The sequence below is a fragment of the Amblyomma maculatum genome, chromosome 7 (assembly GCF_055883805.1).
Source record: "Amblyomma maculatum isolate TAMU_Amacu chromosome 7, ASM5588380v1, whole genome shotgun sequence".
NCBI classification, from domain to species: Eukaryota; Metazoa; Arthropoda; class Arachnida; order Ixodida; family Ixodidae; genus Amblyomma; species Amblyomma maculatum.
Window position 1 is genome coordinate 70,628,901 of NC_139350.1, and position 12,467 is coordinate 70,641,367.

At 44.0% G+C, this 12,467-nt stretch overlaps 1 protein-coding gene across 1 annotated transcript; it reads right to left on the minus strand.

Moving 5' to 3' along the window:
* Window positions 1-554: 554 nt before the first annotated feature.
* On the minus strand, window positions 555-4,098 carry LOC146183602 (uncharacterized). Its single transcript, XM_084609160.1, has 3 exons — window positions 3,672-4,098; window positions 2,413-2,844; window positions 555-744 (listed from the first exon to the last, which is right to left on the minus strand). Exons 1-2 carry the CDS (start codon window positions 3,684-3,686, stop codon window positions 2,434-2,436), a joined length of 426 nt encoding a protein of 141 aa, XP_084465286.1. The 5' UTR covers window positions 3,687-4,098; the 3' UTR covers window positions 555-744; window positions 2,413-2,433.
* Between the last annotated feature and the right edge of the window lie 8,369 nt (window positions 4,099-12,467).

The window sequence follows — 12,467 nt, forward strand, 5'->3', positions numbered from 1 at the left end:
CAAGGATTACGAGTGTGCCGATTACCTTCCCTCATTGAAAAAACTTCCGTGACCACGACTCAGAAGACTACACTAGCCATAGCGTTTCTTTCAATGCAAAACGGCTTGAGGTTGCTCTTAGAACCCTTAATACTGCAGTCACAGTGCATAATATCTTCCTCTGGTATGTCTGTGAAGATGTGGCAGATTTCAAGAACACACATATCCTAGTCCTAAAACATAGCTGTAAAGAAATGCAAAAAAAAAAAAAAAAAAGGAAATCGTCCCAAGCTTATCGGAACAACAAAGCTTATTTCAACGTCATTGTTGTATCCAAGCCCTTTTAACGCCCGTTCAGAAATTTAAGCTGGAGCTTCCGAATATGGGAGCGCGCACTCCTGTCTATTGTATCCCTGAGGCATTGAGAAACCGCTAGTTGTAAATCGAAACACGCTGTATTTGCGGCGGTTTGAAGAAAGCATGGTTCACGTTCATTCTGTGTTAATTCTCCCTAATTTTAAATGTTCTGTCTTTTTTTCCGTTACCCCGGATAATAAGAAATCACAAAACATGCATCAGGTAAAAAATAAATTAGTGCTTTTACTTCGCTTCTCTCCGCTCAAATGTACATGCACAGAGCAATTCATCTTCCAGCCACTTTGATGTCATATTCTTCGTTTCAAATGTGGGTTTAAAGCGGTGATGGTTGAAGTCAAGAGGCTTGAGTCATTTCGTCGAAAAATGTTTGGCAGTCAGGGGTCAATCCTAAGCGAAGAAAGACAAAAAGGCAGTTTTAAGTTTTATTTGCGGTACTTTGAAGCAATACGACCAGCAATAGGTTCAGTGGAACAGGATGAGGAAAAATGTTTGTCACAACCTCCGTAAAATGGAGGAAAAAGGCTGGAGGAATGTTCTTGTTACACTTCCAAATAAATAGTTCTATAAAAATTCTTGACCCCTTTCTAAAGCCCTCAGTTCTGCATAATTAACTTTTTTGGGGGACAAAATAAAAGGTATACCATCATTAAAAAATGGAAAAGTATTCCAACTGTTCGGGTTCCAGTAAATGAGGCTCACATTACTCGCCAGGGATCCGTCCCGGCCGATGTCCAGAAAAGCATAATTATTCTCCTAAGGTAACAAGTGTTATTTAAAGCACTAATTCAAGGCTGCATAACTAACCAAAGTGTAATAATTACACTTAAAACATTAAAAATCTAGGTGTAGCGGACACGCAAAAGTAAACCACTTTTACGAGATATTCGGCTCGTGATCCGAAAAAAAATATAATCATACACCTAACTGACAGAGTCGTAGTTGTGCCGTTGTACCTGCCCTTCTCTGTCCTCGTGTGATAGGCGCAAACGTTTTGTAAGATATGAAACGCAAGGTCGCTTCTCACGGACGGCCCACTGCAGTCAAAGGTCTGCTAGCCTAAATAGAAAGCTCCGTTATACAAACGGCGTATAATGCACTGTGCATTGCGCGCAGGAATCTCTCCAGTAGCCAGCGCTGCAGCAAGCAAAATCTTAATAAACTGCAGTGTCTGTAAGGGGCGGAAATATTCGATTTCACAGTCGCAACCTGGTGACATCTCTGCCGCGTTGCGGCCACTGTTTCCAAACACTCCTTGAACCTACAAGGCTGATGAATTTGTGTCATAACCCCCGAGTCAGGCATGTGTCTTGGTCAGTAAAGTAGCAATATCTAAGTGACACATTTAAAAAAAAAAAATAAAGAGCAGTGTTGCCGCATCATCTTCGTGCAATGGGGATAAAATAGCATTCAGTAATAACTATTAGAACCCCTTATCGTTTACAATTAGAAGGAAGCAACAACACATCATAGGAGAATAATTAAATGCTGTATATATAACTGAACCATCCCCTCTCTTTCCATTTCATAATAGTAAATTTTCATACAAATGTAGTAGTTCTACTAAATCTATCGCAGTCCATCTTTCCAAATTATCAAGCCGGGCAAATTATCAAGCAGTAGTAAAATGAACAAATGAGAGAGGATAAAGATGTACAATAAAAATAAAAGAAATTTTATCTCTGTCTTCAAACACCTCTATAGCTTGCATGTATACTTCAGTACCCCCCCCCCCCCCTTTTGCTTTCCCTTTCTTCATTTTTGTTGTTGTTTTTTTTTTATTTTCAGAAATATGAAATTTCCTTTCTATACAGCTTTTATTTATATTTGTTTGTTAAGCCCGCTCTGATTTTGACGATGCGGGCTAGGCAAAATTATTTTTATATATATTTTAATCGCCTACGCTAACTTCAGTGTATCGGCGGTTACGAAATGGAATTACAGCACAACGACGCCTCCACAAGACAGGAACAAAACATGCGCAGTCGTCGTTGTTCCTCCATTCCCTTTCATGATATGCGCCAAACTGCCACACAATCCATTATCGCAGTTACTTACATAATAGGTGCTCTACCAGTGTTAGCCGTAGAAACCTCCCAGCTGTCCGTGCTGGTTATAGAAACCGCCAGCTCCACGGTTGAAGCCGGTGTTGAAACCTCCGTATCCGGAGCCGTAGCGGTTGTAGGTAGTCTGATCGAAACCATGGTTGGTGCGATAGCCGTCGCGGTTCCGGAAGCCATGGACGTTGTTGAAAGCATTTGCGCTGCCGAAGCCACCGCTACCCTGGTTGAAACCGGAAACGCCACGGTTGAAGCCGTAGCCGTTGCCGCCAGCAATGTGGCCGAACCCTGTGCCGAAGCCAATGCGGCTGTCTACGCCCTCCTTCTTCTCTTCGGTGGTTGGTTTCTTTTCGGTGGTGGGCTTCTCTTCTGCAGCAGGTGTCTCACCCAAAGCCACGCCGGCGAGCGCCACAAGGGCGGTGAGCACAAACTGAAATATTTGCATAAAAGAGTTGAAACAGCATTTTTCAGCCAAAATGCGAAGATAGCTTATACCTAAAGGCTACTCGAGAGTCAAAAGAAACGCAGAGTGAACGAGGATAAAAGTCCGCCGTTTGTGTTAGCTGTCATAAAGGAGTCCACGTACGTTTGGGACGCGCATATTGCTGCTACGAATTATATTTTTGGCAATTTACGTGTCAGACACATTCATATCACGAAACCACTTGTTCACTTGACGGGTGACCCTATTTTTTGTGGAAGGGTTTTTACAGAAGTTGCATTGAAACCAACTGAACAACTTAAGAAGAGTGTCCAAAACCAAACAAAAAAGAGCGGTCATGAAAGGGGGTAAAATCTTTATATAGAGGTGGTTACGCTATTTCATAACAGCAGTCGCGTTGGCGATAATAAGGAAAGAGAAAAGCGGCGGGCACACCAGTTAACATTTTGCAACCAGCTACAACATCCGTGACTCATGTTACACGCGAACTACTATTAAAGTAGCGAGAGTTCACGGTGAGCACATACGTGTACGAAAACTATAAGCTCCCTTAGTTATGGCGGACTGGGTACGCTTGCCAAAGTTTTCAAGTGCAATAGTGAGCCATGAGTTTTCTAGATTAGATTAAGAAGGCTTTTTTACTTCGGAATCCTGTTCCTAAGTCCGATGCGGCATTTCCGTGATACTCATGAACAGATAGCTCGTGAATCGTAAACCACAACTCACGATTCACCTCACTTTCTGTCCATACTTCTCAGCCAAAAGTACAGAAAAACAATAAATATAAGCACAAAATTTCGCTCACGAAAACTCACCAGCTTGCGAACCATCTTGCTTTGGAAGAGCAACTACCTCTCTTGGGCTGCCGTGAGCAAGGTTGACTTCCCCGGGCACTCAGGGGCAACTTTTATAGCCCTCCAAACGTTGACCCATCGGCTGGGGCTTTCCAACTTGTGGACCTGGAGGCCTCTCTTTCTATCTTTATTTTCTCTCACTCACGCGGTCAACACACTCGCCCTCGTCTCCGGCCAGTCGACTAGCTTTGTAGTCGGCAATGCTGTCCCTGGCCGCGGCAATCTTCTTTCTTCAGCCTGAGGACACATCCATCGGAACACAGGGAGGGAAAGGGTCGGATAGTCTCAGTGGAAGGTAGAACACTTAAAGAGGGGGAGAAGGAAAGAAGAAAGTGGCGTTCAACTCCGCCAGGAGCCGGACAAGCGCTGCGCGCGAGTATCGTGGGAAAGGAAACGAAATGAAGAAGAAATGCTCGCCGTCTCCGCCGGCAGCGCGCAAAACCGGAGACGATCGAGAATAGAGATTGAGAGAGGCGGAAGGCCGAGAGGGAACCCGGCCGGTAGGAGGTGAAAGCGCTTCGGGGCAACGCTGTTCGGGGGAGCGTGGTAGCTCGCGCCATGTGTGCGTGTTTTTCTTTCCTATCGGATTTCTACTCCTGCTCGGCTACCGGCAGCGCGCACGTGCCTCCGTTTGCGCCCTGTCGGTGTGTGTCCGCGCCTCGGCGGTTCACTGCTAGCAGGGAAAATGACTGCGGGATATACCCAGAAATGATGCGTAGGTCAGCGGAAGACCTCTGGTTCTGGGCGCGGCAGTTGCACACAAAGCGGGCGCCCGCAAGTGGTGGAGTTCTGAGAAACCATGTAGCTTAGGTGCGATAAACAGGTGCCCTTGGAAACTGAGGTTACGGGACAGATCATCACAAAGCACAAGGCCCGTAATCGCGGACGTAACACTACTCCTATGTAAGTAAAGGTGTGGTTCCTCTCGAAATTTCTAGCCTTTGAAGACGATTGGTGTTAACCTGCGACACGCACAACAATCCACAACGTTATTAACCAATAGCTTAACTCGTGAAAATTGCTGTGGTAGAAGAAGCTGCAGGCCATTTCCAAGCTAGCACTTGTGAAACAGTTTTTAAAAACAGCCTGCGTCACTGCACAGATGGAAAAGAGCGTCGGCTTGTTGCCGCATTTTGGCTGAAGTTGATTATATCGGCTGCTATCGCAAGTACGCAGAATTTTGTAAGTAAAAAATTACTATAACAATGTTTATATTTTGTTTCAGTCGGAGATAGAAAAGGCCTTCGTGAATGCATTACATGTAAAGCATGACTTCATCGCTTAATTCGAAAAGATATATGAATAAAATGATAACCTATAGAATTTCTATCGGAGGCACAAATACAATTAGTTTCAGAATTTTAATTTCGCAATGTGATGCACACATACCATTTTGACATATGTCGACTTCGTTCTATAATAAATGGCAAATATTAACGTATTTGCTTTTAGCCTTTCGGGTACAAAAGGCCGTCATAAAGTTTTAATGCATCGAAAGGAAAACGAAAGGAAAAAAAAATCGATAACTTTTTCAAAGATGCAGCAATAATCCGACAGAGGAGAGGATTACAGATTTTTAGGAGAAAATAAACAAGGCTGAAGATTACAAGATTACTTGAGGCCTCGGAATACCGTCTACCGCAAACACCACATTTGCAAATCAATTGAAAAATCGATTACAAATACTTTCACTGATCTTTGAAGCACCAATGTATTTCTTTTGAAATCCACTTGTCAAAACTGAAGTCCACAATGCTTGTTTGTTGTCCTGAGCTTCAATGTATCTCAGATAGTGTTTTCCTACATGAATTTACAAAATCACCTCCGACGTACCGTGCTCTAGAGCCACCGGACCGGTACATATCAGTAGTTCTTCGAACTGTGGTCATCGGTGCATAGGATTGACGATGTGTTTGTCGAGAAAATACCCTTCTCTTCTGGATTATTTACGATTCCTCAAGGATTGATGCGATCGCAAACACATTTAAGGCTATTGATGTCAGCTTTCCTTTCTGGGGACAGGCTCGAAGTTTTGAGAAAAACGCACCCGTACTTCCAGCCGACTACATGTAATTCAGAATGAAGGCTTTCTACAGGCCTTGTTTAGAAAGGCCAAGGCAGTAGGCCTGTTCCTTTTTTGGAAAGCCAATGAGTGGCAGCACTCCACTGAACTGTTCATCATCATCATCAGCATGACTATACCCACTGAAGGGCGAAGACCTATCCTATATTTCTCCACTTAACCCGGTTCTGTGCTAGCTGCATCCACTTGACTCCCACGAACTTCTTAACCTCATCCTCCCACCCAACTTTTTGCCGCCCCCTGCTACGCTTTCCTTCTATTGGAATCCAGTTTGTTGCACTAAGCGACCATCGGTTATCCTCTCTTCGCACTACATGTCCCGCCCATGCCCATTTCTTCTTCTTAATTTCGACTAGAATGTCAGTAACTTGAGTTATTTCTCTGACCCACTCTGCACGCTTCCTATCTCTTAATGTTACCCCTACCATTTTGCGTTCCATAGCCCTCTGGGTTGTCCTCAGCTTCAGTAGAATTTTCTTGGTTAGCCTCCACGTTTCAGCCCCATAGGTGAGTACAGGTATGATGCAATTGTTGTATACGTTTCTCTTGAGGGATACCGGTAAGCTGCTAGTCATAATCTGCGAGTGCTTGCCAAATGCGCTCCATCCCAATCTTATTCTTCTTGTTATTTCCTTTTCATGGTCCGGATCTGCGGTTACTACCTGTCCTAAGCAGACGTAATTGCCTACTACTTCCAGTACTTTGCTGCCTAATGTAAACTGCTGTTCCTTCCCGAGGCTGTTGAACATCACCTTAGTCTTCTGCATATTGATTTTCAAGCCTATCTTTCTACTTTGCCTGTCTAGGTCATCAATCATTATTTGCAGATCATCCCGAGTTGCTTAGCAAGGCAATGCCATCATCAAATCGCAGATTACTGAGGTATTCTCCATCTACCCTTATCCCTAACTGCTCCCATTCCAAGTCTCTGAATACTTCCTCTAAGCAAGCTGTGAATAGTACAGGGGAGATTGTGTCTCCTTGCCTAACACCTTTCCTTATGGGAATTTTGTTACTTTCTTAACACAGAACTATGGTTGCTGTGCAGCCACTATATAATATAGTCCAGCACTTTCACACACGGCTCGTCTACCCCCTGATTTCGCAATGACTGCATCACCGCCGATTTTATAACTGAGTCAAATGCTTTTTCGTAATCAATGAATGCTATGTATAAGGGCTGGTTATATTCCGAGCATTTTTCTATCACCTGATTGATGGTATGGATATGATCGATAGTAGAGTAGCGTTTCCGAAAACCTGCTTGATCCTTTGCTTGGTGGCAGTCTAAGGCTGTCCTGATTCTATTAGTGATTACCTTAGTAAATACCTTATACGTAACAGACAGTAAGCTGATTGCTCTGTAATTTTTAAGGTCTTTAGAGTCCCCTTTCTTATGAATGAGGATAATGTTTGCATTCTTCCATGGTTCCGGTACCGTCGATGACACCAGGCACTGCGTATACAGGGTGGCCAGTTTTTCTAGCACGATATCCCCCCCGCCCCCCCGTCCTTTAGCAAGTCTGTAGTTATCTGATCCTCTCCAGATGATTTCCCCCTTTTCATAGATTCTAATGCTTTCTCGACCTCGTCCTTCGTCACTGGTGGAACGTCTGAATGTTTTTTCCTGCCGCTAATCTCATTACGGTCCTGAATACTTTGGCTGCTGTAGAGATCAGTATAGCACTCCTCGGCTACTTTAACTATCTTGTCCATATTGGTGATGACGTTGCCCGCCTTGTCCCTTATCGCAACTATCTGTTTTTTGCCTATGCCCGATTTCTTCTTTACCGCTTTAAGGCTTCCCCCGTGCTTTACAGCATGCTTGATTTTCTCCATGTTATGCTTCCTTATATCAGCCACCTTGCACTTATTGATTAGCTTTGATATCTCGACCAATTCGATCTGGTCTGTTCGATTGGAAGCTTTCATATTCTGGCGTTTCTTAAACAAATCTTTCGTCTCCTTAGACAGCTTACCGGTATCCTCTCTAACTATCCTACCGCCTATACTTCTACCGCACTCTCCGTAATGATATCTCTGAAATTATTGTTCATTGCTTCCAGGGTAATGCCGCCATCCTCGGTTAGAGCCGAATATCTATTCCGTAGCGAGATCTTGAATTCTTCTGCCCTCCCCCTCACCGCTAATTAGTTGATGGGTTTCTTTCTTACTAATCTGTTGCGTTCCTTCCTCAGATTTAGGCTAATTCGGTACCTCACCATCCTGCAGGGTCACTGCATCGCACTTTCCCAATTACCTCTATATCTTGCACAATGGCGGGGGTTGAACAGATTATGAAGTCAATTTCATTTTTAGTTTCCCCGTTAGGACTTTTCCATGTCCATTTCCGGTTCTTGCGTTTGCTGAAGAAGGTATCCATGATTCGCAAGTTATTGCGCTCTGCAAGCTCAACTAGTAACTCCCCCCTGCTATTCGTAGACCTAATGCAATAGTCACCTACTGCCTGGTCTCCTGGCTGCTTTTTCCCTACCTTGGCATTGAAGTCGCCCATTGGTACAGTATACTGCGTCTTTACTTTTCGCATTGCCGATTCTACATCTTCATAGAAGCTTTCAACTGCCTGGTCATCATAACTACATGTAGGTGCATAGGCCTGTACAACCTTCAGTTTATACCGCTTATTGAGCCTAATTACGATGCCTGCAAGCCTCTCACTAATACTATAGAGTTCATCTATATTACCTGCTATATACTTATTGACAAGGAAACCTACTCCTAGTTGTCGCCTCTCTGGTAAACCTCGATAACACAGTACATGCCCATCCTTCAGTACAGTATATGCCTCATTCGGCCTCCGAACCTCACTAAGCCGTATGACATCCCATTTCATGCCCTCTAGTTCCTCTAACAGCACTGCTAAACTAGCTTCACTAGCTAGGGTTCTAGCATTAAACGTTGCCAGGGTCAGTTCCAATGGCGGCCTGTCCATCGGAGCCAGGCTTTCTTAGCACCGCCTGCTGCGTCACAGGTCTGACCGCCGCCGTGGTCAGTTGTTCCGCAGCTGCTGGTGACTGAGGGCCGGGGTTTAATGGAGCTTATCATGAGAGTTCATAGCCGATTACTGCACCAGGGTGGCGAACGCATCAGGTCGCATCCCAAACCTGTTTATGCAATTCGATCGACACGCGGGTTTTTTTTTTTTTCTTTTCAAATCCGGTGGAGAATTGCGCGGCACCGGGATTTGAACCCCGGTCCTCTTGCATGCGAGGCGGATGTACTACCGCTACGCCACCGCTGCCACCTGAACTGTTCTGCAGATGTCAAAGCCTTGTGCCGGCGGTGATGAGAATACGCAATCCAGTGTGGTGGCCCCGGGTAAGGTACCTTGAAAACGCTGGGCGATGAGTGTCCAAAAGATTGCCGATATTCAAGCCCCAGAAACAAGCAAGCATCACAACTAGCAAGTGTCGGCAACATTTCTATTCTCTCCCATAACACTAAGGGTATGCGTAATCTTCGGAGTGAGGGACACTAAAGGAAATGTTTAAAGAAATGGAATACAGGTTTGGCAGCCATTCCGGAAATCAAGCTTTTCTCCGATAAAGACACGAAAACAAGTAAGCTCTGTAGACATTTTAGTGAGAAGATGTTATCGTTAGCCACTCAAGAAAGGTATCCGAAGGTTGTATTGCCCAAAAGACTGAGATGACCGCCATATGGTATTGCGCAAATCATGAGGGGCATTTATCTAGGGGGACCTAATAATTTCAGGTGTAGAATGGCGTATTATATATGTTTATGCAACTTCCTGGCGACTAATTTGATAACATATCATTCTGTAATTAGTTGAAGGTATATACTTGCACAGGCCTCGAAGTTTTACTAATAGCAGATTACACTTCCCTTTGTAGCGATGAATACTGGGCACAGTTATGCAAACACCGCTAAATTTATTGTCGCTTTGCTTACGTTGTCTCATCTCGTTACAACTTTGAAGATGTCGGGGAAAAAAGGGGCCTGAGAGTACAAACTTCACATATCTTCAGTGTTGCTCTTCTGCTGAGATTGGCAGCATTTATACCAATGATTTTTTGAAGGCCTAAAATTAAAAAAAAAAGAACTCACTTTTGAATAACCTGGAGCTGCATAGGGCACCCCGGCGGACACCAGGTAAGAAGCTTAAGGCTTCAATTAGTTCGCTAATTAACTAAATAAGTTAATAACATTTAAAATCTTTATTTAGGGTGTAGGTGGATTTTCAGAATTTGAGCTCGTCTTTCAAATAGTTTAGCCGCATAAAATGATTTTCTCAAAAAAATATGAGGCCCACGATTGTCAGCCTGATAGGTGGCTTCTCACGGTAACAGCGCCACGCGCGCGTCCGGAGTAGATATAGCTTATCCACTGCGCACTTTGAGCCAGACTGCAACCAAAATTATTGCCCGCACGACGTGGCGGCTATCAGAAAGGCAATGGCCGAGGTGAAGTTAACAACGAACCGCCGCGCGCCCGTCTGGCTGTCAGGTGGTAATAGCATAGTGATGAAATCTCTGGGTGGAGCAATTTACGTCACAAGCGCTGTGTTACAGTATGAAGTTGCCTATCAAAGTGACATTTGTGAGCATTGTAATGCGCGCTACAAAGTTATAAGCAAATTTTGTTTTCGCAGCTTTAATAATTAAAGAACGAACTTGCCAATTCCTCACAAAGAATACACCCCCAAAATGAAGATTCAAGGAGTAAGTAACGTATATAGTCAATTATAGAATTTAAACAGTTTACCTCTTATCTGGCGTCTTCCGTAGCCCTTAATATAGTCCCAGGTCTAAAATAAATCTTTAGCCAGTTAGTTATCTTTGAATTAATATTTTGAACCTTCTTGAAAAACACCAGGTATAACGTTAGCCAACGTGTGCAGTTACAGGGGGCAGACGATATTCCTCTTGGTAAATGAATGGTGTGTCTTTAGATGCACAGCCACCTAATACTGTGCCCTCAATGAGAGCTGTTGAGCATGAAACAATGCTTTGAGACTAAAGCTTTTTACATGCTGGACCCAAATGCTTGATTTACTTGTGGTTGTGTTATTATCTAGGTATTTATTTAAGTAGGACGTGTTTAAACAAGAGACTAAAAATCAGGCAGAACTTTAACCCTGCTAAACCTAAGTAACCAAAGCGAAAGCGTGGGCACGTTTCTCTCGACCTACATCTCTTCCCTCTCTGTGCGGAAGCCTCTCGGAGAGCTACGTCCACTGGATGATCAGATTCAGCCTGTCATCTTCGCGACCTCTGAGACGCTAACAGTTCACGAGTCATGACGACTGCTGCCGTTAAACTGTCGAGCGATCTTGTGATTTGTTGGCACTCACAGCGCATGCGCTGCGGTTCTAGCGTAGCTGCTGTTGAGTGACGTCATGATTGTCACGTGACTAGATATAGGCGAGCACACGGTTATCTTGGCTTCTGCAGTGGAGGCTCACTGACGTCAGTGCTGCTGTGGCGGTATCAAAGAAGAACGCAATCAGCCGTCTGGCCTATGCCAGTTATGGTAGCATCTGCTCGAGCCGAAGAACGACAAAATGCTACGGAGCGGAGCAGTAAAAGCTCCCGCTTTTATAAACTGGTCCATTGAATAGTCGAAGAGATTCGCGTTCCGGTAAAGGCATCGCCTTCACGAGTTTGGGTACCCTGTAATTGAGCTCCATTAGCTGGACAGGATGAAATTAGGCGCCTATATCAAAGAAATAAACAACTTGAAAGCGTAAATTAAGGGTTTGCAGCTGAACGTTATAAGTGGCCTTGACCAGGTTTAGATACAGTAGCGTTACAATCTTTCACGCTGGGCCCTAGCTGATGAAAGGCAGAATGATGATGAGAAATAAATTTTAAAATTTCAGTTGTTTAGGTTGCTGGATGTAAACTGATGCATCGAGAATTCGCGATTGTTTCTACTCCTGTTGTTGGAAGCTATTTGAGGGTTATGGTAAACAAAATGGAGAATCAGGCTTCAGTTGCATAGTCAATTCTCTTCACCGACTTGACGATGAGCAGTGAGCTGTAGGCGAGGGGCCCATTGGCTCGAATGAACTTAAATATGTAAGTTCTGATCTTCAAAGTTAAATCAGCCTAGCCCTGATGGCATCACTAGCTAGTTTCGTAACAAAAAAATCACCTTACCATGCGGCTATTTTAGAGGAAATTTTCCAAGCATCTATTGAGGGCCCACTATATTAATTCCTAAAAGCAGATATACTGTTTGGTCTAAAACTGTGCCAGGCTATCGTCCACTAGCTCTCTGTTGTGCAGATTACAAACCCCTTGCCAAAGTTCTTTGGAAGAGGTTGCAGCTAGTTGACATTTATCTAATATGCTCGCACGAGGTTTTTGGTATCGGGGATTCTAGTATCCGAACGCTCTTACATACATTGCGGGTTCTGTAAGGCAGGCAGTATCAAAAGAGATCATCCAAGTAGCTCTGGTTCACAATGAACTTACGAAGGCGTTAATATAATACGTCATACCTTCTTGTTCGCCGTCTAAGAGCATTATTAGCGGCGTTTTGCTGAAAGGAACTCTGTAGTGCTTTAGGAACCCCTATATAATGCCAGGAATGATAAAATACAGACAACTGAATTTATCCGCTTGACAAGTTTCTCCACGATAATCTTTGTTGTTCGCACTGTAATTGAAACCCCTTTGCGTCAATAT